The 27385-nt window shown below is 37.0% G+C and overlaps 1 protein-coding gene across 2 annotated transcripts; it reads right to left on the reverse strand.

Annotated features, from left to right (window-relative positions):
- On the reverse strand, window positions 1-26266 carry RLIM (ring finger protein, LIM domain interacting). Of its 2 annotated transcripts, XM_030304997.1 has the most exons (5): window positions 26064-26247; window positions 24190-24253; window positions 9711-9903; window positions 8330-8413; window positions 1-7024 (listed from the first exon to the last, which is right to left on the reverse strand). In XM_030304997.1, exons 3-5 carry the CDS (start codon window positions 9877-9879, stop codon window positions 5412-5414), a joined length of 1866 nt encoding a protein of 621 aa, XP_030160857.1. In that variant the 5' UTR covers window positions 9880-9903; window positions 24190-24253; window positions 26064-26247; the 3' UTR covers window positions 1-5411. The 2 variants fall into 2 exon arrangements, with proteins under 2 accessions (XP_030160857.1, XP_030160856.1); XM_030304996.2 differs by lacking the exon at window positions 24190-24253 and having other exon boundaries at window positions 26064-26266.
- Between the last annotated feature and the right edge of the window lie 1119 nt (window positions 26267-27385).

Consider the following 27385-nt stretch of genomic DNA (forward strand, 5'->3'; position numbering starts at 1 on the left):
TGATCACTTCATGCATTTTATTGATAGTCTATATTTTAAATCTGCAGTATGACATCTTACATAGGGAAAAAGCTTCTTCCTAAAAGATAACTATTAATAATCAAACCAGCTGTAATATGACTGACCTTTCAAGGTCTTGTTTTGCATTAAACAAGTTATTTTTTAGCAGGTGTAAAGCACTGTACAAAAAAAAAAAAAAAGGAAACTGGGTACATTCTCAAAATTTAATACAGGGCTTCCCAACCAGGAGTCTTCTGGATAGATATTGGAGAAGGGTGTTACGTTCAGATTTAAAATTGAAAGAAAATGAGAAACCAGATAAAGCAAGCCAACCAAATTCACTTCACTTTGTGCTCCTTTCTGCTTTTTTGAAAATCTCTCCCAGAGGTCAGGAAGCCCTGGTATAACAATCACTTTAGTCTTTACAGAACATACATTTATGTGCTTCATGTTCAAAGACATAAAGGCAGCTTTTGTTACTATTCCCCCTCCAAATCCCTTCAGGTTCTTTTGGCTTCAGAAAGCTTTCTAAGACTGCTGCCCAGTTAGTTCTTTATATATGAATCCAAGTAAACATCTATACCAAAGCAGCTCTTCATGGGAGAAGATAAAACAGGCACAGATACATAACCAGGCCAACTGCATACCTACTCAACCTGATACCTGATCACATGGCCCTATATCTTTAAAAGCAGCACCAGGGACAAATGGAGCTAACAAGAGGTAAAATTCAAACATCTGACAGTTCAAACACAAATCAATCAGTTCAAAGAATGTTAGCAGAGGGCCACTAAATAGAGTTTAAGGCTGGGCAGCTGGTTCAACCATACATTGGTATTGGAATAAATCTGCAAGATGAGGAACTGAGAGGAACCCTGAATTAACCAGGCACAGTGGTATGGTGGGGTTCACTTTCATTGCATGTATTTAAGGTATCGTTCAATCCAAGTGACTATAAAGCAGCTTGTCTCTCTTTAGTAGTAAACAAATCCTAATCAAAACCAAATATCTCACTGTAATTGTATTTGAGAGTGTTGGAGAGTGTGTTCATTTGCTTCAAATTTGAATTAAAACACCTATATAGACATGGAAATCATCATGAAACTTATAAAAACTGTTGTTATCCCTTGAGAGTTTCAACACTTGAGTACCAGCTCTATCCTACACTGTTATTTTAAGTACAAAATGGAGTTACTAAAGCAAGTGAGATCACTCACCTATTGGGAATATTACAGTATTTTAGAAGTGTTCCAGTTAAGAACTCAATTTCAAGATGCTAAAAATTTTAAAGGGCAAGTACTTAACTCATAGCTGTTTCTTAGTTGCTAATTAAAAATCCAATTTAAAAATAAGTGAAACACTCATTCCTCGGACCTTGCACTTTTAACTTTCCAAATGAAGCATGTTATTTTTGATTTACGTCTTCAAGTGTTTTTCAAAAGTGTACAATTTACCAGTTAACTCATTGAATTACAACACTGTTATTGAATATTAAACATAGTGAACAATTATACTATAGATAAGGGGGGGAAACAACGCCTAACACTTTCATATGTGCCTTATCCACCTCTTGCATCACTAAGGTACAGAATACTTTAGAAAATAGCAATCAACAGTCTCATAAGAAAAGAAAAAAGTGCCCTGCAAACATGGCTTCTGTGTACTTAATATTGACCATACATTTGATAGGGAAGCCAGTAAAGTAAAACTTAAAAACTCAAGGAAGATTATATTTTTTGTTCACAAAAGAACAAAGGAGAATAAAAAGGGGTGGAGGGGAATACCCTCCGTTTTTAAAAGGAAAGTATCGACAACCACCACAAGGTGCCACTGTATTCTAGCAAGCTGTAAAAATGGCCTTGTAGGAGTCATTTTGCAACATTAACCTCCCTATCGCATGGGTATTTTGGGAAATGACTGAAGGTCACGACTGATGCTTGACCCATTTCAGCTCATAGACACTTGAGAAGCAGGTGGTTAAATAAAAAAGCATATTGAGTGATAACCCTTCATAAATACAATTTGAGACACTGACACTAGGAGAGAACACTTGGCACAGAAAGGACATGTTTTCCCAAAGGAAAAAAAATTACTTGAGGTAACATTTATAGCTAAGCAGTTTCCTAATCTTAAAGTTTGGATAAACTCAACAATCATGTTTATAGAGATTGTATGTGTGTGTACATTACACACACACACACACACACACACACACACACACACACACAATCCTGGTACTAAACTTTTTTTGTTAACTTTACAATTGATTATTTCCTATACTTCCAACACTAATGTGAACACTTCTCTCAATCTCCACCTCCATTAACCATTGACACCACTGAGGTGTAACTAATGTGTTCTTTTTAGAGCAAATATTCCAAATTAACAATATGGCTCATCTTCTAGTGTTGCTATAGATAAAGTCTGCACACTTCAAAACCTAACTTGCTCAATTTTGGTTTTAGTAATAATAAATCTCAACCTTGTCAGCTGCTTGGAGTTAAACAACATAACACCTCAAACACTTCATACCAGTAAGTGAATTTTTAAAAATATCTGAAATACTCAAGAAAACTCAGTTTTTAGTATTTTTCCCTATGCTCCGAACGTTATTTCCCAACATTGTTTTTTCTTGTTCCTATTACTGCATGAAGTTCAAACTAGGTCTTCAACACAGAACCTTTTGTAATAAAGAAAAAGTGCAAAGATACAAAATGAAATGTAGTCTTTAGCAAGAAAATGTTCCCTCAAGAGAACAGGTGTTTTGGATGCTGGTGGGGAAAAAAGACTCTTGTTCTCCATTGTACATCTGACACCTACAAATGACCTTGTCTTCCAAGGTCCACAACACCAATTAAGTATAGTCATGGGCCTTGTTAAAAAAAAAAAAGTAGCAAATTTCACTAAAATATTTGTATCCATTCTACACAATCCAATGGAAATTAATGAGTGCTACTGAAAAAGGTGTCCACATGCACATGTCCAATATGTGCATTCTACTGAAGGCTAAAAACTTAAAATCCTATTTCCAGTGTTTATGAATAGCTTCAATATCTACATTCATAACCAGCATTCTGCATGAGTTACCTCTTACCTTAATATGTCACAAATGAGTAATACATCTTGGGAGGTTAGGGAGGTACCTGTTGTCAATAACTTTTATGCTTAGAATGTGCTGTAGTTGTTTTTAAACTATTTAAAATAAACACCCTTATAATGGGACATTTCAAACCAAGAGGAAAATGGGTTTGTTTTTAGCCAATTGGGACTACCCTGCAGATCTGAAAACCGTAGATTACACCCTTGGGAAAGGAGACAAGGAGGCTCACAAATATAAAGGAATCCTGACTTTTACATGGACAATTTTTTTAAAAAGATAAAATGTATTACATAAGCGCCATAAACAGTGAAATCTGCTTATATTAAAAAAAATAAGTGAAGCTTTGTTTGGACATTATTTCCTTGCAAGAGCAGTACATATCCTTAGTAAACAACTACCATATTTACAAGTTAATTACCTTGATACTTAGGTAGGATTGAAAGCTGGAGGAAAATATAAAAGAATGAGCTTTGAAATAACCTTTACAGACAGGTTGATAACAGATAAGGTAGCCAGATAATTCCTGAAGCAGACTTGTTTATTTTGTAGAGTATCTGACTATGCGTGGATAGTTGTCACTTTAAAGACCAAGGATGCATTCAATTCCTCTTTGGGTCCACTATCTTTTCCCAGATAAACAAACAAGTCCTCCACAGTCAGATTAATCCTAACCAAAACTGGCCTCAAAAGAGAAATTTGGCAAGAGTACTGGGGTTTTTCATAAACCTAATCTTATTACTAAGGAAACAACACAAAAACACATGTGCCATTGATTTGAGTTGGCAGCCTCATCTTCAAATATGAGCAGTACAATGAAAAATTTGAATTTCAAATAACCCAACTTTCAACAAAGGACAAATATCCCTTAATTCTTCAATTGGTCTTTAAATATGAGATGTTAAGTGTGTGTTAGATAGTAATGAAATATTAACAAGTGTGGCCTGGTACCTTAAATGACAAATCTCGAAAATAATGCAAATTGGAGACTTTCTTACAGAGTACACACCTCTGTACCAACTTTAATTCTTATGCTAAAAGTGGTTTATAGTCTCTTTCCTCCACCTTTTTCTTTTTTTGAGGAGCAGACTTGTAGAAACATCAATGTAAACTTGTGCTAGGTGGTAGTGGTTTGTTTTCTTTAAACCAAAACTCTACCAAAGTTGTTAAATCTATTTCATCAGCTCAATTAGAATACTGTGTCAAGGATCTCACCATGTGAAACCAGTTCACATCTGTATGGTTACTGTCTTCATAAAAATTTTAAATTCTTCAGAGCAGTTTTCTTTACACCTCCTATCTTTCATTTCCTGCCTAAATCCAAGTTAAAGTACAAAATTTCCATTGGTTATCTTCAACGCAGTTCAATTCTGCACTCCGTCCTTTCCTCTGCATGTCACAGTAGCTGTTCACATACATTATAAATACTATAGATATGTTCTGCTCTTGACATCTACACACTTACAAAAGCAGCTTTGTACTTTGTTTGGTGTGTTTTTTACTATGTTGGCTCACAAAAAGCAGTTTTTTTCATTTCTAAGCATGGTACTTTACAATTTTTAATGCATTAATACAACAGTGCATTGGAAAAGTACTGAGCCTCTACAAAATAGCTTTACATTTTTAAACAAATGAATGTGATTTTTTCACTTACACAAGCATAGGCTTTTTTTAATATTTCCACAAGATAAATATCTCAATTAAACTATAAGCTCACTCTACAGTGTGCCACAGTGATGGGCTTAGGAGACAGTTATACATTTAGAAGATCCTAACCTTAGTGTTATTTACACTGACGTCCAATATCACCTCATCTGAAAGGTGAACAAATGACATTCAGCATGTAGCTGAATTTGTGCCAACTAATAACTGGGAATGGCAAAGCTTTAAGCAATCACTTATTATACATGTACTGTAACTTAGTCTAAACTGGGAATTTCCTTTGTCCCTCTCTCCTATGGCATGGGAAACGTTAAAGATCAAAGATCAATGAGAAACAAATAAAGAGTCATTGCTAAGGCTGATCTTTTAAGATAACAAAGGAAAAACTGATAAATGTAGATGATGAATCACCAGTAATAGCAATTACTGGTACTGAAATCAGATTTTTATGTCCTAAAACATTGCTTTTTAAATTATTTCCTTTTATTCTGGAACAGAAATTGGAAAAAGGACAATGATGCATTCAGAAAGCAATGACTCAATTCAGGTTGCTACTTTACATTTAAGCACCACCCAAAAAGTGGGCATAAAGTAAGTGATTCCTGTTTGCCCATCACTATACCAGCTACATAGCTGAGAGTTCAGACCTTAATTACACAACACTTTCTCTGTTACCAGAAGCTAAGACTGCTCTGCGACAAATAGGACAAGTAGAATTCTCAGATAACCAGCGATCGATGCAGTGGACATGGTACTCATGGGAACAAGGTAGTTTACGAAGTTTGTTGCCTTCTGTATATTCTGTAATGCAAACACTACAGGTTTTTAATGCATCGTTTTCACCAAAACTTCTCATTGCCAAGTTGTCAATCTGTTCTTTGGTGAGTCCTCTAGGTTGGTCATCATCATCCTCATTTAAGAGGAAAAACTGAGCCAGACTAAGGAAGGGCAAAGAGCCACTTTCATCAAATGTTACTGGGGCCCTGTGTCGACCCTCTCGCCTGGCACCTGATGAGCCTGATGATGAGCTTCCTTCATTACTGCCTTCAAACACCTCTGAGCTAGTCTCTGAACTTTCACCACTGGAACTGGAACTAGGACTGGAACTAGAACTGGAACTAGAACTGGAACTAGAACTGGAACTGGAACCAGAACTGCTACTACCACCAGAACCCCCTCTTCCATTCCGTGACTCTGCCCTTTCCACATTTCGACTCGAGACTGAGCCACTAGGCTCTGAATCACTATCACTATACATAAAGTAGCTTAACTCACCAAAACCTGTCATTATCTGCCTTAACATGGTCTGAATTGCAACAGATGTAGTCTCACTTAAACCAGTATTTAAGATTCTACGAATCGGAATTCTGATGGTACTGACATAGGTTCTCACACCTGCCCGTTCGGAACGTGAAAACGTACGCCTAAAACCTCCTCGTTCACTTTCATAAGTGACAGTGTTGTTTGGCGTCTGAGACCTTGACCGAGTTCTGCTAGCTATGCTATCTCTCTGCCGATACTCTCCAGGACGAACTCTTCTTACTTGAAGATCAAGGACTATGGTTGGAGGTCTCTGTCCTGATCCTGTAGATTCACCACTGCTGGTTGTGTCTGAAGAACCTGCTCCTTGTGAAGCATTTCTGGTTCCTGAAGCTGCAAAAAGACCTCTACTTAGCAAGTCAGGTCCACTTATTTGTTGTCTCAATGTCACATGGTGCCGGGTTCTAGAACTTCCCTCAGTCTCATTTACCAAAGGATGCTCAAAAGTCTGAGATGAGATACTATGATGAGATCTTCGTGGAATTTCACTCATTGGATGCAGAGGCGACCTACTTCGTTCAGCTCTTGCTCGGGTTCTCCGATGGTCTGGGCTCCTGCTTCTTGCCCTTCTCTGACCTCTGGTAGGTGCAACTTCTCCCGTTAATGCTTCAGTTGAATTTCGTTCTGATCTGGAAGGCCTTGTAGATGTTGATTCAGATCGTGGATTTTCCACTTGCCTTTGGCTGTTGTTGTCTGTATTTTCTCCACCAGAACGTCTTGCAGATGGCTCATTTTCATTCTCTGGATTTTGGCTCCCATTATTACGGTTAACATTGATCTCTAAACTGAATCTGAAATCACCACTGTTTGGATTAGTCCGGCTCACTGCTCTCCAAGATTGGTTTCCTCTTTGCCCACTTCTTGTTGTATTTCCAGTTTGTCTGACAGAGTTAAGCCAGTCTATTATAGAGTCACCATTAGACACATCATCTGAAGAGTCTCCACCTGTTTTTAAAAAAGGGAGGGGTGAGGGAGAAAAAGGAACTACTAAAATTAGGACAATCATATAATAATGCTCTGAAACTCTGCGTTAGAGAAAAAAGAAAGATTCCCAATGGATGTCACATTTACAGATATTTGTAAGCTATACTGTATAGATTTGCAAAGTAAAGACAGGAATGTTTTAATTTCGTTTCAAAAGAACAAGCTAATCCTAGAGAAATTTAGAGAATGTTTTTTAAAGGGAATCTGTAGGAAGTCTATTTTCAATACTTCATATACAGAAGACATTTTTTCAGTCCACTGTCAAAACACTAATGTAATCAAATAAGACAAATCCCAGTTAAGGTACAGGGCTACTACTTTAGTGCAAAGTACATTTCTCTCAAATTTTCATTACTTTACAATATTTCTTCTAGGATCCTGACTTAAATGCTTTTGATAAATAGGTCTTTTAAAACACAAGACTGCTGTAGTCGTTGCAAAAATATAAATGGGGTTTACTAGTTTAAAAGTATTGAGTACTTCTTCATATTACCAAGAGCTTAAATTAACATGAAACTGGAGATCAGAACAAATGAATAGTCTGAATCTGGCATAGTACATGTAATGGCATGCTCAAGAACCAAACTGTTATCATAGCCTCTTATGTTAGATAGCCAAATTCCCCACAATCCTATTTAAAACATAAAAGCAGGATTTCTCAACACTGGCACTATTTCCATTTTGAGCCAGATAATTCTTTGTTCTGGGGGCTGTGTTGTTGTGAATTTTAGGATGTAAAGATGTTTAGAAGCATCCCTGGCCTCTACCCACTAGCTACTAGTAGAAAGCCCCAGCTTGTTGTGACAACAACCAAAAAACGTCTCCAGATATTGCCAATGTCCCCTGGGGGGCAGCGGGGGGTGGGGGTGGGAATTATAACCTGTTGATAGCTACTAGGTTAGAGAATATAGCCATTTCTTTCTGCTGGTGGAAAACTCACATGTTTATAAGGAAAAAATAATTCAGTAGGAAGGAAAAAATTTCGATGGAAGTAAAAAAATAAAAAAAAAATATCACATTATTTAGATGTGGCTTATTTAAAGCCATTTCTCACTATGTCTCAATTAATACAAACAACCCAAAGGTGAAGCAGAAAAAAAACACGTTGACATTCTCACCAAATATCAAGAAAATGCCAGTTCTCTTTTTAGTAACAATTACTTAGCACTAAATTAATTTGTTCCATTTCTCGGTAATCTCTGGCTGACATTTACTGAAGTTCCTTATCTATTTCATCCTCTACCCACCCTCCAAAGCAAAATATACCTCTATTTTCATCTGAGTTTTGTGGTGGTGGACCCTCTTTAATTTGTTGTAGTCTTCTCAGCAACTCTTCCTCAGTACTTTCACCTGAAAATAGTTTAAAAATGTTTGCGAAATTACGAAAACTGAGATGAAAACCAAGGAGTAGGAACCTGGGTATGGGAGCATGACATTAAAACTTATATAAGTTTCTTTCCAGTTTACTAAATGCTTTGGCATATAACAGCTCATTCTTTAAAACTGTAACTCTGGGAAGCAGACATTATTATCTGCATTTTAAAACAAGGAAACTGAGACTAAGTGAGAGACTGATGTATCAATAAATGGCAGGGCCAGAATACCAACTTAGGCATTCTGATTCAAGTCTGGTTCTGTTGGCTCAAAACACACTCCTTCTCATAAGAGGCATGCTAACTAACAGCTTACCTTTTAAAATTTAAATAACTCAAAAGTTAGTAGAATTAAATAGAGGGGCGCCTGGGTGGCTCAGTCAGTTAAGCGTCCGACTTTGGCTCAGGTCACGATCTCGTAGTTCTTGAGTACGAGCCCCACAATGGGCTCTGTGCTGACAGCTCGGAGCCTGGAGCCTGCTTCTAATTCTGTGTCTCCCTTTCTCTCTGCCCCTCCCCTGCTTGCACTCTTTCTCTCAAAAATAAAAACATTTAAAAAAATTTTAAAAAGAATTAAATAGATATGAGGAGGACTAGAGATAATGAGTTTTAATTAGGATCAAATGGGACCTAATTGGGCAAAAGAGAATAACCAAGCACAAAGTTCTGAATTAACAATTTTACCCAAGGCCAGCTTTGGAGAATTATGATTAGAATATAATCTGGGAATCAGAGATGACAAAAAAGGAAGTCTGTCCTAGGAACTAACATTCCCATTAGCTCTTCCACACTCAGATTTATGTCTTGTAGGTTAAATAAAGCTAACTAAAAACAAAAATATTGTTCAGTTCCAGTCTTTTCAATTCAGCTTGCTATAAATTCATAATATAATTCATAATTAAAAGATGTGATAGAGGATAATTCCAAATATAAGTGAACAGAATTAGGCAATAAGTACAGCAATAAATGTCATTCTGTATCCCTTGTATTAAAATCACACTTCATGGGGCACCTGGGTGGCTCAGTCGGTTAAGGGTCTGACTTTGGCTCAGGTCATGATGTCACAGCTCGTGAGTTCGAGCCCCACATTAGGCTCTGTGCTGACAGCTCAGAGCATGAAGCCTGCTTTCAATTCTCTCCCACTTGCACTTTGTCTCTCTCAAAAATAAACATTAAAAAATTTTTAAAAATCATACTTCATAATGGCTGCAGAAACAGATTTTTATAATAAGATTTTTTTTTTTAAAGACCAGAAATCTTCACACATCGCATACCTGGGGTGCCTAGCAAATTGTTATCTCTCATAAGTCTATAATCTTCTTCACTCAGGTTATTTACAAATTGATAGAAAGCTTCTTCCCGATCCAATCGGTCCATCTGACTTCTGCGCTGTGCTGCAGACTGATCACCACTTCCTTTATCGTTAGAATCTGAGCTTTCCATCTTGATGAACAAGTGGAAAATTATCTACAAGGAGAAAGGAGATCAATCTTGAAAACAAAAGTTACCATGTGTTCTGCAGAACACTTTAAATTATGTGAAAATCCAGAATGCAGGTCAAGATGTGAATATTCAGACATCATATGAATGAAATTTCATCAAAGAAAAACTCCCAAAAAGGACTGTTATACTAGGAAAAAAGTAGGTCAGGAATAAGCAAACTATGAAAACCAGCCCTGGCGCCTATTTTTTTCCTTGAGATCAAAGAATGACTTTTTTTACACTTTTAAAGACTGTTTTTACAAAAGGGAGATAATGTTTTGTGATACACAAAAAGTATATGCAATTCAAATTTCAGTGTTCATCAAGTTTCATTGGAATACAGTCATATACTTTCATTTACATATTGTTTGTGGCTGCTTTTGTGCTGTAATGGCAGAGCTGAGTAGAGATGAGCAACCGGATGTGGCACTCTCATCACTTTGCATTGGTGATGATCTGTACCTTATAAACTGTAGTGATGTAACCTGACAGAATTTCAAGTGTCATACATATCACCAGAACTATGACATTTTAAAAAATTACCAGTTCATACTTATCATGTCAAATGAAGTAAAAGTGCACTTTGTCAACCTCAAAGGCATAGTGGAATATGGATTTTGTTGTGAGATGGAAAAGACTGAGTTTATTATGCAATGGCACTCTTTAACTGTGCTAAAATAAAATACACATTCATACTATCAGACTAAGCAACCATCACGATATTCCCAATTCACAGAAGAGCTACAGTCCAAAAAATTGGAAAATTTAAAAACAACACTCTCATCACAAAATATTTTCTCACAATAAAAAATGAAGCTTCAACCAAAGTAAGTTTCCAAGTGGTTTGTTGGCTAAATCAAGAAAAGCTGTTTATAATGGGGAGTTAATTAAACTGTGCTTCATTGCAGAAGCTAAAGAAATGTGTCAGAGAAAATAAACCTGTTTAAGATGACTAGCTTTGTTTTTTATTTTTTAATGTTTATTTATTTTTGAGAGCATGCACGTGAGTGGGGGAGGGGCAGAGAAAGAGGGGACACAGAATCCAAAGCAGGCTCCAGGCTCTGAGTGGTCAGCACAGAGCCTGATGTGGGGCTCAAACTCACCGACTGTGAGATCATGATCTGAGCCAAAGTTGGACGCTTAACTGACTGAGCCACCCGGGCGCCCCAAGATGATTGGCTTTTTGTGAGAGTAGCTGCTCAAAAATTCAAGGATATTGGGATATGTCATAATCGATTGAAAAATGAGACAGCAAATGATTCTGAGTGAGTTTTCTTGGCTCTTGATGAGTCGACAAATGTAATTGATACTATTCAGTTGTTTATTCAAGGAGTCAAGTATTGATTACTTAAGAAGTTTGAAGTAACTACAGAAGTAGCCTCTATGAATAGTCTGCATGGAGCAACTACAGGTGATCGTATTTTTTTTTTTAAGTTTATTTTATTTTGAGAGAGAAAGAGCATGTGCACAAGTGGGGGAGGTGCAGGGAGGAGAGACAGAATCCCAAGTAGGCTCCACAGCATCAACGCAGAGCCCGATGCAGGGCTCAAACTCACTAACCCATGAGATCATGACCTGAGCTGTGATCAAGAGTCAGAGGCTTAACTGACTGTGCCACCGAGGTGCCCCAACTATTTCAAAAAAGTTGAGAAAACATTAATTGAGCACAGCTTAAAGTGAAATCTGCTAAGAAGTGTTACAACTGAAATGGTGGTAAATATATATGTACAGCAGCTAAAGACAAGTTGGACAAGTCTATAAAGCTTGTGAAAATGTAAGGTATTTAAAGTCTATGGTTATTCATTATGTTATTCATCAGCAGGTAGTTTGCAGAAACTATGTGAATCTAACGTATTACTGAACCAGTATTATTACCAGTGAACTTCATTACTGTGGACTTAAACATCACCAGTTCTCTTGAATTTTTGTCAGAAATAGAAGCTCAATTTCCTAACTTGCCCTACTCCTTGTTAATTTGATGGCTTAGCCTTGGTAAAGTTATAGCGTAATTCATTGTACGCAAGTCCAAGACTGAATTTTTTTTCTGAATGAGAAGAACCACCTTCAATCACTATTACCAAATGATGAATGGCTTGAGAAATTAGCTATTGCTGTAGACTTCCTAATGTGTTTTAATGAATTCAACCTAAAATTACAAGGCAGAACAGCACTTATATGCAAAACTTATAATGCAGTAAGATCATTTCAACAACACTGGAATCACAATGTTAAGCTGCTTTACACATGCTATCAAAGAAACAACAGTTCCATTCCCCTACAAATTTGTAACAGATTTATTTTCTGAGCACAAATTACAGTTCCAGAAGCATTTTTTGGACCTCATTGCAAGTACAAAGAAAATTTCCTTATTTCAAAATCCCTTTAACTGCATCTGAGGAGCTTCCACCTAACCTTCAACTGAAAGTGATAATTCTGCCGTGTAATGATATGCTGAAAGGTAAATATCAAATGAATTCTATAAATGCCTTCTGTAAGGGATAAATATGCTTCATTAAAATTCTATGCTTGTGTACTGATTAGATAGCAACATAGGCATATTGTGTTTTATTGAACTTCACAGATACTGGTTTTTTTTTTTAAATAAATTGAAAGGTTTCTGGCAATCCTGAGTGGAGCAAGTCTATTGGTGCTAATTTTTCTAGCAGCATTAGCTCAGTTTGTGTCTCTGTCTCACATTTTGGTGATTCTTGCAATATTTCAAACTTTTCATTATTATTACATTTGCTGTGGTGATCTGTAATCTTTGATGTTCTAATTGTTTTAGGGTGCCATGCACCATGCCCATGTAAGATAGCAAACTAAACGGATAAATGTGTGTGTTCTAACTGCTCCAACCACCTGTTCCCCATCTCTCCCCCTTTTCCTGGGCTTCCCTATTCCCTGAGACACAATACTGAAATTAGGCCAATTAATTAAACCCTACAATGACCTCTATGTATACAAATGAAAGGAAGAATCACACATCTCTCACTTTAAATCAAAAGCTAGCAAAATGATTAAGCTTAGTGAGGAAGGCACGTCAAAAGCCACAATAAACCAAAAGCTAGCCCTCTTGTGCCAAATAGCCAAATTGTGGATGCAAAGGAAGAGTTCTTGAAGGAAACTAAAAGTGCTATTCCAGTGAATGCACGAATGATAAGAAAGGGTAACAGCCTTATTGCTGGTATGGAAAGTTTCAGTGGTCTGGATAGAAGATCAAACCAGCCCCAATATTCCCTCAAGCCAAAGCCTAATCAAGAATAAGGCCCTAAAACTTTTCATTCTATGAAGGCTGAGAGAGGTAAGGAAGCTGCATGAGAAAAGTTTGAAAGGTAGTTCATGAGGTTTCCTAATATAAAACTGCAAGGTGAAGCAGCAAATGCTGATGTAGAAGCTGCAGCAACATCAAGAAGGCAAGACCCTCTCTCCGCCAGCAAAAAGATTACGACTCACTGAAACGCTCAGATGATGGATAGCATTTTTAAGCAACAAAGCATTTGAAATTAAGGTATGCACATCATTTTTCAGACATAATGCTATTTATTGCAAACTTAACTGACTACACTGTAAATATAACCTTTATATGCACTGGGAAACCAAAAAATTCATTTGACTTGGTTTATTTGCTTTGTTATATTTGTGATATTTGCTTTGTTATGTGAGTCTGGAATTGAACCTGCAGTATCTCCTAGGTTTTCTTGTACCTGTATGTGTGAAAAGACATTTTCAAAAATTAAATAAGGAAAATCTCATTTAAAGTCAGTAACACGAGATGAACATCTGCAAATAATTTTGATAAGTAATATGTTTAGCCCTGATTAAGCAAAATGTCCCTCCAAAAAAGAATGCCACTCTTCCCGTTATCAGACCCATATTACAGAATACTACTCCATTATTATTATATTTTGAGTTTTACCAAGAAAAACTTTGTGGAAATTTGGGCTTCTCTCTTTCTATATAAATAACTACAAAATATGCTCAATTTTGCTTTTTGATCAGCAAAACCAAAAAACACATTACTACCTGGCTTTTCTACCACTTTCAACTAACCACTCTAATGAAAAACAACAGTAGTAAGTAAGCAATCTAAAATAAGACTCCAAACAAAAAAAAGTCATCCTCTAGCTTTTTTCCTTCTAACACCAGATTGACCTTAAGTTCACACTGAAAATATAAAAGTTAATTCCACAAAAATATGAAAACCTGACTTGTGGAAGAGGTAATCTATATCAGTACTAAGATTCAATCCCAAATACAATACATGAAATATCTGGATACTCACAATTCAGTACTAAAGAGAAAAATAAAACCAAACTCTCTTTCAGATAATAATAATAAAAGAAGAAGCTTCTCTACCTGTCTGGTTTTTATAACTTTAAGACTGGAAATCAACAGCTTAAAGTCATATAGGCCAGGAAATGGAAAACAAACAAACAAACAAAAAACAAAAGGAAGTCAAAATTTTCCATATGTAGCTAAGGAACACAATTTGGTGTTGGTAATAGTTAAGCAGCTAACTTAAAAAAATACAGGAAAGCACAAAGGAAAAAGACGCTTCAGCCATAACTCTTCAAACCAAAGAAAACCACCAGCGATATTTGTTAATGTACTTAAGCACCTAATATTCTGAAAGTTAACATGAAAGTTAGGACAAAGTCCACTTGTGGAGGATCAGTAAATAGTTCTAAAAATAATTTATAAAAAAAAAGTATAACTCAGTATGGTTGAAAGGCTTTTAAAACATAAATCTTCAAAGACAAAAATGTCTGGTAAGTTCTGACATTTGAAGGATATGAACCAAAGATAATAGAAAACTCACATACCAAGGACTGTTCTAAGAATGTCACAAAGTCTTAAGAACAGCATCGGGGAGGTTAAAGCCCATATGGAACAGAAACTTACAAAAATATGGAAGATTTTTAAAATGGCTTTGAAAAACGGAATCTGAAACAAGAAAGGGGTCTTATACTGAGTGGTGGGGGAGTTGGTATATTAACAGAGGACGGAAGGTAGAGGAACTCAACTTCTGTTTTGTTCCTATTTTATTCAACAAGGAGAACCACCTTCCAACTGGAAGCAGTGGAAAAAACAAACTTCTCAGAGAATCAAGAGACTGAACTGCAAAACTTCTAATGATGATCTCTGAGAAATCACAGAGAACAGGAGAGATGATAAAAACACTAGATTTAGAAATAATCTAACCTTCAAATAAAAAGTGAAGTCTATAAACTGTAGCACAGCAAAATCTGACCAGAAACCTAGAGGGAAATTCTGGAATAGACTATCAGATATATTGCAAACACGGAGAAGAAAAATATGTTTACCAGCAGTGGGGTTCACTGTCAAATTAACCTTATTTGCTTTCCATAGGGATGGTTCTCAACCTTGGCTTGTACATTAGAATCACCTGGGAAGCTTTCTCTGGGGTTGGCCAGATAGCAATATTTTAAAAATTCCACAGGTAATTCTACTGAACAGTTAGGTTTGAGAACCTCTTTAATGGAACGTCAGAATTACACTGCTGACTAGTCTGGGTTGATTTCTGTACAGAGTCTGAGAAGGTTTTACATCCTTATTTATCATCATGGAGAAATGTAGCCTAGATTAGCGCTTCTCAAACTTCAACATACAAACAGATCACCTGGAAATCCTGTTAAAATACAGATTCTGATTCAGTGGATTTGGGGTGGGGCCGGAGAACCTGCATTTTAAATAAGCCTCCAAGTGCTGCTGCTGCTGATCCTAGAATCACAGTCTGAGTAGCAAAGATGCTACTCAGAAGTAGCTGATGACAATACAGCTTAACAGATTCACAGAATACAGCTTAACAGATTCACCCTCAAAGGTTACAGAGCAATGTTAACCTGCAAAGAATCCTGTCTTCAGTATTTAAATAAGAACCATGTCAAAGACATGCCAACCAAATCTAACCAATTCAGAGTTGGGAGTTAGTAATGAAGATGTATATATATGATAAGTAATATTTTGAATTTTCAGTGGCTTGTGAGGATGAGCTGAAATCAACAAAAGTGATGGTATATGTGCTACCCTGAACACTTTATGAAGGATTATCAAATTAAAATAACCTATACGAAGAGTACAGAGTAGGGAGGAAACCTACTCATGTGAAAAGAGCAGTTCACATGAAGACCTCAAGTTTTCAGTTAACAAAAAGCTCAATAAAAAACCTGTTTGACCTAGCTAAGAAACCTAAGATAGTCTCATACTGCGTTCATAGACCACAGTGTTCAAATGAAAGTGGTAACAGACCCAAGGCAACCTGTTGTTCAGATCTAGAATGACCAAAATGACAAGTCAGGGAACACCATAAAGAAAATGGCTGAATTACCCAGAGAAGACTTGCATGAAGACAAAACTAAAAACGGGCATGATTTACATTTTCAAATATTTAGAGTTATAACATGAAAGGGAGAACCACAGAATCAAACTAGGGCTAACAGTTGAAGAACTATGGGAGCAGATATTTCTTTCTTTTGATACAATGGTCTAACAATGAAACTATTCTAAAGTGGAGATGTAACCAGCCTCTTGAAGCAAGCAAACTACCCATTCTCTCAAAATATTCAAGCAGAATTCTGGTGGATATTAAGAGGAGATTGCTTACTAGGTAGGAGTTTGAACAGACGGACTTCAAAAGACCCTTTGGATTAACATGTCATTAAGGATGGGGAAGTCTCTTAGTTTTCTATTCTGGGCTTAGGGTCCTATTAAGCTACATATTCCACTGCCACAATTTTGTTATAACACTTTGATAAGACAAATCCACTTAAGTTGCTGCATCCCTGCCCTGCAACATACCTTGTACTTTACTACCTTCACACTTCCACTAACACTGTTCCCTCAGCCGCTTCTTAGTCTCTCCCCATTTCACTCACCCTTTAAGATGAAATGAAATGAAATCTTACCTCCTGAGAAACTATTACTATCTCAGCTAGCAATTTTTTCATCCATTGCTGCACACAGCGTTTGTGCCACTAGAGTGGCACTTCATGCCTTACGTGGTCTTTTATAGTTTTGAAATATTCTTCATAATCTTACTTACCCAACATAACCAAAATACCATTTCAACATGTTATCACTATAAAAAATTAGTGAGATGTTTCACATTCTTTTTGTTAATACCAAGTGTTTGAAATCTGGTATTTTGCATTCACAGCACATCTCAAGCTGGATACTAGATTTTCAATGGTTAAAGTAAAATGCAGTCCTACCAAAACAATGAAGTTGTGTTTAATGAGAAAATATTTTACGCTGCTTCAGTTTTAATTTAACTTAGTTAAAATTAAAGAAAATTAAAAATTCAGTAATACAGTTACACCAGTGACATTTCGAGTGTCAGGTAGCCACATGTGCTTAGTGGCTACCACACTGGACAGTGCAATTTGAAAGAATTTGCTTGTAAGGTAGAGAAATCCCACATATGCGACGAATTTCAAAGTGTTCCCAATATATTGTTCGTGCTCTACACACCCACTATTTATACATCCTCTTTATGTTTTTCTAAAATAAAATAGTAATGTCAATATTCTACCAATATACATGGAATAGAGAATTCTTTCCTATGTTCACCAATCATCAAGATTTCATTCTTGACCTTTTTAGAATTTCTATCATTTCCTACATGGAAACCAGAGACAAAACATTACACCTCTATTGAAAACCCTACTGACACTGTGATTTTAGGGACTGTTGAATCATAAACAGCTCTTTCCTGGTGAGCTTAGAGGTTAGTTTATTCCATGCAAGAATCTTTATCTTGGTTTAATTTTATCTTTAAATTTAACACTTTAACAATGGGACACACAAAGCAACACATGATCATCCAAATTACTCTTACTTCCATAATCATATCCTGCTCTCCTTTTCCCTCCTCCCAATATACACCAGAGAAAATCAAGGAAAATAATTTCCCCACATGACATCCCTTGTAATACACTTATTTTTATTTCAAAACTGCGACCAAACCAGCAAGGCTTCATTAAACAGAACACACAATGTTTTTACTAAGGTATAGGTGTCCACTGAAGGAGAAGTTTATTTCTTGTAGTTGATTAGGGGACAGGGAAAGAAAACTCTGACTTCTTTCCCTACTTTTGCCTTCTTTCTGACTTACTCTGCATTTCCCCTAGGCTGGGCATGGGGTTCAAGAGATTTCAGCACTGACAAGACACTTCTACACTTTAGGGACATTTAATGGGTGAGTTATGACCATTACACCTGCAGAGTTCCCCTGGACAAGAAATAATTACATTCTGGAGAAAAAAGGAAATCCTGAATATAAGCAATGCTCTCAAATGCCTTGTAAAATGATCTTACACACACACACACACACACACACACACACACACACCCATGAACCTGGTCTTATTTTAAGCAGTCCCTTTATTATCCAAGCGGAATAAAGTGAAAAAATATAGTAAATCTAAACCACAGGTTCAGACCCTGGTAGATGTAACATTACCACTCGTAAGTGAAAATGAACATTTTAAAGGTTAAAGCACACTAAAGATGCCAGACACCACAATTCAAATGATCAAATACAGATCTCTCTCCATTTTGGTGTCAAATTTTAATAAAGAATTATGTTGCCAAAATGGGTCTCTAGATTCTACTCTATGATGAACACTGTGGTACACTTCCAGTTTAACTAGTAAGAGGAAAGAAGAATCCTCCCACACTCTTGGGCTCCTTCTATCAACATAAAAGAGAACATCTTAAATCTATTTAGTTATCTTACTCTCAGTTACAATATTCATGTGCATAAGTCAGAAATTTTGGAGTAAATATATGATTAGCATCACCCACTTTTAAACTTAAATATTTTTTTTGAAAAGCTTACCAATAAAATAATTTAAGAGAATATGTAATTGTTAAGTCACTTAGGTCTCTCCCTTATTATAAGCAATACCCACTACCATGTATTGACACAACCCTTTCACTTATATTTCACTTAATCCTCACAACAATCCTATGAAGTAGGAATAATCACCTCTATTTTACAGATAACAGGTATACAGTGAGAAAGTGATTTACCAAATGCCATGTAGCTGGTAAGTGGAAAGAGTCAGTAATTAAATACAAGTCTCCTAATTCCAAATCCAGTCAAGTTTTCACTACATGAACAACTGACTCCCAATAATTTTGCAAAACTATATACTTTTTTTTTTTTAATTTTTTTTATTTTTGGGACAGAGAGAGACAGAGCATGAACGGGGGAGGGGCAGAGAGAGAGGGAGACACAGAATCGGAAACAGGCTCCAGGCTCCGAGCCATCAGCCCAGAGCCTGACGCGGGGCTCGAACTCACGGACCGCGAGATCATGACCTGGCTGAAGTCGGACGCTTAACCGACTGCGCCACCCAGGCGCCCCAAAACTATATACTTTAAAACACATTCCTTCAATCCCAACAGGCATGTCTAAAGTATTCAACCTCACTATGAGGTTTTTTTTTTTTTTTTTTTTTTACCTCACTATGAGCTTTTTATACCATGTTCACTCTTGGTATGAAAACTTCCAAAGCAACAAAACACCTTTTATAAGCAGTATGAAGGAAGTAGGACTTATTTTTAAGTAAGTCAACTTTTAGTACTTTTGTTTTAAAAACAAAAAATAGCATATTTTATTAACCTTATTTCTTCCAGAGTACTGTGTGCCAATATATCCAAATCCATTCCTGGAAATGAGCAGCCAAATTATAAATTTTGCCCAGTCATTTCAAAAACTATTCGTTTGGTCAATGAATGTTTGACTGTCAGGTAAATTCAATTCCAGGAAAGAAAAGCCAGCAAGAAAACTAAACCTGAGGTTTATTCTGTAATTAGAGAATTTAAAGCAGATTTTATTCACCTTGAGTATTTTAAAGCACTGTCTTAGTGATTTCCATTTCTTATATATTAATACAAGTATGCAGATCACTATGTTTCTGACCACTGTTAAAAGTTTTTCATTTAATTTTCCTATGTTCTCCAATCTTTAAAGAATGTAATTTTCTTATGTCAGGGTGAAAAGTCACTTAAAACATATTGTTCATACTAATGGGTCACTCCTGGTGCTAAATACATACATATTATATTCAATAGATATACTGCATCACAGTACCCAATGAAGGAGACTTAAGGCACCAAAAATACTGTTAAACAAAAGACTTTACAAAACTGAATCCTGAAATCCAAATGCTTGTGTGAATATCAATTTAAAAAGAAGACACATCTATTAAGTCTGTGAGATATAATCTCTTCTTAAAAACAAAAAGGTACAGTGGGAGGGAGTAATCAAGGTAACCTAATATCAACTAACTACCAGAGCACCTTGAGCATTTCATCTTTTGTGTTCATACAAGCTCCAGACTCAATAGTGTTCTAAAGCAGAACATGCCAATTAAAAAAAATCATAGTATCAACATAAAAATGTGTCATACTGAAAAAGAACAAGCATCATTCTGTTTGCAACAGAGCTTAATTAAGAACCTCAGAAATAAATGAAAAGTAATGACATGCAATCCTTGTCAATAAAGAAAATAGCTCAATAATACCATCACCAAAATGAAAAATATTTAACGCAGTTTTTTTTTTAAAGTTAAATCACAAAGAACCACTGAATTTGAGGTCAGGATATAAAGTACTATTGTATATGTAGTCACCAAAAGTATTGAGAATTTACATACACAGAATGCTTAATTAAAATTTTATAGCATTTGTAATAGACAAAAGATGATTAACAATCAAACAGCTTTTTTATTCTATCAGTGGAAGGGTGGAATTCAGTTCTGTGAAAAGGAGAAAGTAGGAGATAGTGGGTTCTAGTCTCAGCTGTAATATTAACCAGCTATGTTAATTTGGCCAATTCACTTAACCTCTTGTGCCTCAGGATCTTCATCAATATTAAGAGCTGGATTAAAACCATCCATAAGGTACCTGCCAGTTCTATGAATCTGTGACTATGAATAAAATATAACCCAGGTCACATTACAGTAGTGAGTCAGAAAAATAAGGCTTAAGAAACAACATGAGTAACTAGGCTATCAGCTAGTTACGCTGTGCTTTTCTCCCTACCACTTCACTCAGGCACTTCTATCTCCTTTTTGTGACTATCTTACTTTTTTCAACAAAAATATAAAGCACCCCTCTTTGAAAAACAGGACAGGATTGATGTTTCACTGCCTTTACCTAATGCATGATACCTGTCATCACCCACACAATTTGTTGATTATTTCCAATACTGGCCTATCAGAGGATGCTACCAAGGACTCTACCACTATTGATACTATTATAGCAATACAAGATTACAAAATATTATCTGCATGGCAATGTTACTTTAGCCTCATTTATATTCTTTTATCTTTACCACTTGAAAAGGACAGCAGGAAAAAAAAAGGATTCAGAAGTGTCCCTCATGGGTCTAAATCTCTTGGCAGGAAGTCTACTGACGTGCAGCTCACAAACAGTTCTATTACAACCCTCTACAACAGTTAAATTGAAAGAGTATTAATAAGAATGCCAACAAATCAGAGGACAGAGATCAAACCAAATGCTGCCAGTTCACAGGAACAAGTTAGTTAATAAACCATCATGATGACATTTCTATTCACTCAAGTACTTTAGACAGTAAATTTAATCTTCGATTATTCATTCCATGTTATTATTGAGCTACATCACTAAATTGGAATTTGGTCTTACCCACACAAACTCAATTCTGCCTCATTATCCCCAACAAGTCAAAAAATGACTCAAAACACCAAAATGTTCATGTGTTCATAAAAAAGTAATGTAAAATCATTGACTATTGACAGTTTTGGTGTAATCGATAACTATCTTTAAGAACTATCTTTAAGATACTATCTTTAAAAACTTAAGTTTTACATATAACTTTTTAAAAAGTGAAGAAAGTTTTTAAAATTAAAAATCCCTTGACCAAAAAAGAAAATATTATGTACACAAATGACGGTTATATATATCATTTGAGGGAAACAATTTTGTGTTACTGAATGAAACATGCTGACAACTGTGCTTCCTGAACCAGTGTTCTGACATAGAAATGATGACCATAGTGACCATATATCTCCAGTTTATCCAGAAGAGTAGCAATCTACACCTGTTGTCCCACAGTGATTATTAATATGGCCCTCTTTCACTCTCAAAACTGTTCCAGCTTGGATAAATTAATATAGTCAGTCACCTTGGATATAATTGACACTAATGGGAAATTTGGCCAGTAAGAAAATTAAAATTATAATTAAGAGTTAACTTCCTTCTCCCTACAGCTTTTAATTAAGTGGAGAGTGAGAGGAAAGAGACCATTTTTCATTATAAAGTTAAAAACACCCAACACAAATACCCCCCTCCCAACAAAGTATCATGTTCATCACCATGCAAATGTTATAATGGCAGCCCAAGCTGGAGTCATGAAATCATTGCAAAAGGTGCACAAATTGATGTACACACCACAAACTGTCTATAGATATTTGTCTCACACATATGTAGGTACTAATGAACAAAAATCTTGGGTCAGAAAATCTACAACAAAAAGATCAACTATATATTTCAGAAATAAAACCATAAGTTCATATATTCCTGAATTGTTCAAAATTCCCAATATTTTCATATTTAAAAAACATCTCAATTGATGACAGGAAAAATAAACTGATTATCTAGGAAATTTCCATTTTCAAGGTTGGGAGAAAATAATGAAGGAAAAAACAGACACAAGCATTATTGCCTTCTTACACTGGTTATCAAAATGTCAAGGGATTATATAAACGAATACTTTCTGAAGTCGATGGACCATAAGGTTTTGGAAATCTTTGTGTTATACAGAGGTGTTAAGGAAGTAAACTTACAAAGAAAAACATGTCCTACGCAGTGGCCCAAAATTCTAGCACCTCATCAATCTGGATTTGAGAGAGGACTTTTCACTTTCTAATTTGTTATCCACCCTATGGTAAATCAAGGGACAAGAGGCTGGTGAGTGATTTGCTCTATTTCACAATCTACTAGGTCTATGGAAAAAGTAATACACACATTATAATTCCACAGATGCAGATGTCCCATCTGACCTTCTATATTATTTAAGGCCTCACAACATCTTCACTAACCTGAAAGAACATATACAACCAGCCTAACATTTCCAGATCATTTCATTAAGCTATTTCTTAAAACCATTTCTGATTGTAAATTGTTATCAAATTATATCACAAGCAGTAATAGCTGAAACAGGAACCAGGACATAAAAAAAAAAGGGGAGAGGATAATTGCTAAAAGTCTCACCTACTTCATAAAGCAGATTCCCTTTAAGTGGGAACAAAAGTTTTTGAAATGATCTAACCTATAGATTTCTTTTATAACAAGCTTTCATTTTCTTTCCATCTCCAAACTAATTAGAGAGCAATTAAGTCTAGAGGTATAAAAGTTTAGTGACTCCAGGTTCAAAGAGACCTGGGTTAAAATGGGGGCTCTACCATTTATTAGATATTTAATTGAGGACAAATTGCTTAACCTCTTTTCAGTTTCGATTACCTCTGTAAAATAGTTAATATCCTCATGAGGCTTTGCTATGAGGATTACAAAGTCATGCATGTAAAAACACAGGACACAGAACATACACATTCAATGCAAATTAGTTATGAATTTAAGCTAATTCCATCCCAGTTTGCCTAGGGCAATCCAGGTTTGCACCTGTTGTCCAGGCATAATTATTAATAATGTCCCTTTTGTTCCTAAAAACAACCTGGCTAGGGCAATAAATTATGTGGTTACCCTAACAATGATGGTAATGAAAGGAGTTAATATCACAGTATCATATATCAATTAGGATTTTTTGGACCTTGAAGGAAAAAAGTTGACCACCACCCAAACCAATGTAAGATTATATTCCTGTAAGACACTCAACTGATGTTTCATTTAGTTATTCAATGAACATTGAAACACTATTTAGACCCATCCCATTCCAACAATGATTTAAGACAGCAAATTTCTACTTTGTTCTTTCTGTTCTATATAGGTATTGGTAAACTTCAGATATTATTTTAAAAGAAGAAAATTCACAGACAAAACACTAGTGAGTTCTAGCTACTCAGACACACTACCCTTTGAATTCCCAATGAAAAACCCATTTTCATCATGAAGAATGCCCAGCACCAATAAACATATATCAAATGAGCCCATCCAATTACAGGGCCTGCAAAACAGAATAAATATTTTTAAACATGCATTCTACACATAAATCATCAGGAGACGCAACAAAAAATAAATTACCTGACTGTTATGACATAGTATTGTAATACAATAAACTGGATTTTAGTTTTCTTCACTCTCTGCTCTAGAAAAAAAAAGAATCCATTATTCTTCCTCTTTCATAAGATAGACATTTTCTTTGAAATAGACACATCCTAAAAAAAAACACATCCTATATATTTTAAGTTACCCCATAACCCAACCTAATTTAGTATTACTATTAGGATATTTGGGGAGATTGAGAAGGTCAGAGAAAACCAGCAATCTTGTGTTAGACAGAAGATTTCCTTTAAAGGGTGAAAGACAATCTACCTTTTAATATAAGCTTGCTTAAAATAGGCCTTTCTTTAGACCAGTAATATTTTCAGATTCTGCTGGTTACTTTCAAGTACTTATTTGGCACATTACAGGAGCCTATGGCAGAAACTAAAGTATGAAAGATCAGCAGGACATTTAGGCTAAAGAATGAAAATTGTTCAGTGTAACAGTCTCTTGAAATCATAGTTTAAAAAGTATTTGGATTGGTCTTCCTGGGTACTTTATTTTTATAATTTAGAAAGCTGATTTTGGGGGGGGGGGCTATAATTGGGCTGCCTGGTCTCAAGTCATCCAGGACGGACATAATGTACCTGATGGGGGTGCTAGGGGTAATTTTGTCTTTAATCACGAAGAATCAAGTAAATGATTCTAGTATTAGAAACGACTAGTAGTACATTTATTTCTTCCTCCCTTCAATGATCCAAAGCGACAGCGGTTAATTCTGATTCAGGAAATGGGGGCTCCTTATTTGCAGCAAAAAATTACTGTTGGACCTTGCAAATGGTGGATGACAACCTCATATAAATGCTTCCTCTTGCCCCTAAACGAAAAGAATGACCTAAATAACAAGATTGCTAGACCTCAAATTCCCGGACTAACCTGTGGAATAAGTACAGGGAGACTGTCTAGGGAAGGAACGTGGCTGTCTCCTCCATCTTGAAATTAATCAGCATAAGGGAAAAAGGGACTGAGTATTCAGGAAGCAGAAGCCCAACCGGTTAATACTAGTTACTAAAGCTATGGCGTACGTGGCAGGTACCGCCCGCAGAAGCCGAGACCCTTAGGCTTTTCTTTTTGAGGGGGGAGGGGTTGGGTTGTTGCCGGATTGAAGGAAATTAAGTTGAAAATGTTTTGGCCCAATTCCCACCCTTACCCAGGGAAAACAACAAACACGCAACAGCTTTTCCCTGCCTTTTCGGGGGATTCTTGCAGTGGTATCTGGCAAAGACTATGCCAGGGTTATCGAGTAAGGTAGTAAACCAGTTGCCCCAGATCCTCAGGGAAGATGTCATCGTGGCCCCAGGGGGCGCCTAATTGATAGTGCCCAGCAGAAGGGCTCGAAGTGGGGTTCTGCAAATCCTGAGAAATCTAAAGGCCCAAGAGTTCCCTGCAACTGACTTAGAGCAGCCTGATTTTTTTCCCTTTTCCCAAGCCCAAGCCCGCCATGTAAAAGAGGGGTAAGGAAGCGAGGGAAGCCTCCAGAGAACCAAAGAGAAAAAACCCTAAGACGATCAAAGATTCTCATGCCGGAGGCCAACACTCATAAATCGCCTCCCCCAAATTCTTAAGATTGTAGAGGGCCTTGGCTTTAGCTTGCACCGCCACGGGGAGGAAGTACTACCCACCTCCTTCCCCTTCTTCAAGAGACTGTGACTATACGCCCAACTAAAATGGCAGCGGCGACTACGCCACGGAGCCCCCCGCAGCAATCAGCGCCTTGGGGTCCGGAGGCGGCGCTGAGCGTCCGCCACGACGCGACACTCAGGCCATTTTGAGAGAACGCGGCGGCCGCAGCTCCGCTGTCTTCCTCTCGCGCTCCATCCATTTCTCAAGAGGTTTCCCAAGGCTTCACTTACTCGGTTTTAGTGTCGGGTCCGACTCTGTCGGTTCGGCCGCCGCCGCCGAGGCTCCTGTGCACCTCCCCTGCCCCTGCTCTCAAGCCCGCCTCCGATGAGTCGCTGGTTGAGACCCGCCTCTAGCCCAGCGCCTGCTCGGAGACGTTGCTCAGGCAGCCATTATCTTCCCCATTGTTACCAAGCAGCGACAGGAAACGACTGCCCACAACAGGAAGTGATGATGCCGCGTTCCGGCCCCGCAGCCCCACTCCTAGTCTATTAGCCAATCCCAGGCGATTCCTCGAAAAGGCTCGGCGGGAGGAAGAAGGGGGCAACAGACGACGCGGCAAGGCGGGCCGTGGTCTGGAAAAGGAGAGCTGCTGTGACGCCCACCATGTGACAGGCCCCACCCTCCTCCGCCATTTTGAATTGTGGCGAGAAATTCGCGTTCTGAGAACTGTGGGAACCTTTCCTTTCCAGTTCTGAAAACTGAAGAACGTCACCTTATGACCTCTTGAAGCCATTTTCAGAGAGCGAGAAATGCGGTATTAGTCCAACCTGACGTCAGTTCATACAACTAGTCCAGACTAGTTTAATATCTTACCTTTTATTCAGCATCTATTGAGTGCGAACTATCAAGCATTGTTGTAGATGCTGGGGATACAGCGGAAATTAAAACCTAGATCCCAGTTCTCATGGTTCTTTATATTCTACATTCTCAGGATTCTTTATACTCGGAGGAGGGACAATAATTACTATATATCTATATATTTGGTGATGAATGCTAGTGAGAAAAAGCAGAGGAAAGGGGGTGGGGTGGGGTGGAATGGGACCGTGCCCGGTGGGGGCAATTGTGGTTTTCAACAGTGGTCACAGTTGGCCTCTCTGAGATGGTAATTTTCTGAAATACTTGAAAAGAGGCGATGATTGTAAACGGTGGGAAAAATCTGATAACCTTGGTATTTGTAAAAGAACAGTTAAGGCCTTTCTTAGATGCTGATGCCTGAAGGAAGTTAGGGAACCAGCCTCACGACATCCTACTCCCGTTTTCGCAGTTAATTTAGAAAAACAACGTTACCCAAGTTTTTAGGGTGTTTCTGTGTTCCTTTTTCCACTTTTCTGTTTTCTCTGCTTCCAGGTAACACTCCAGCTACACTGGCTCTTCTAACAAACCAAAAGTCCCCACTTCTACAACTTTACATAGGCTAGAATATTTTCCCTTTGTATCTTAGCTCTTAACGACCAACACTCTTCTCAGTCGTCATCTCCCCAGAAGAGACTTCCCTAACCACGCTATCTAAAATAATTTCCCCATCCTCTTACCTGCTTAATTTTATTTAAAG

Source organism: Lynx canadensis, chromosome X (genome assembly GCF_007474595.2).
Source record: "Lynx canadensis isolate LIC74 chromosome X, mLynCan4.pri.v2, whole genome shotgun sequence".
NCBI lineage: Eukaryota > Metazoa > Chordata > Mammalia > Carnivora > Felidae > Lynx > Lynx canadensis.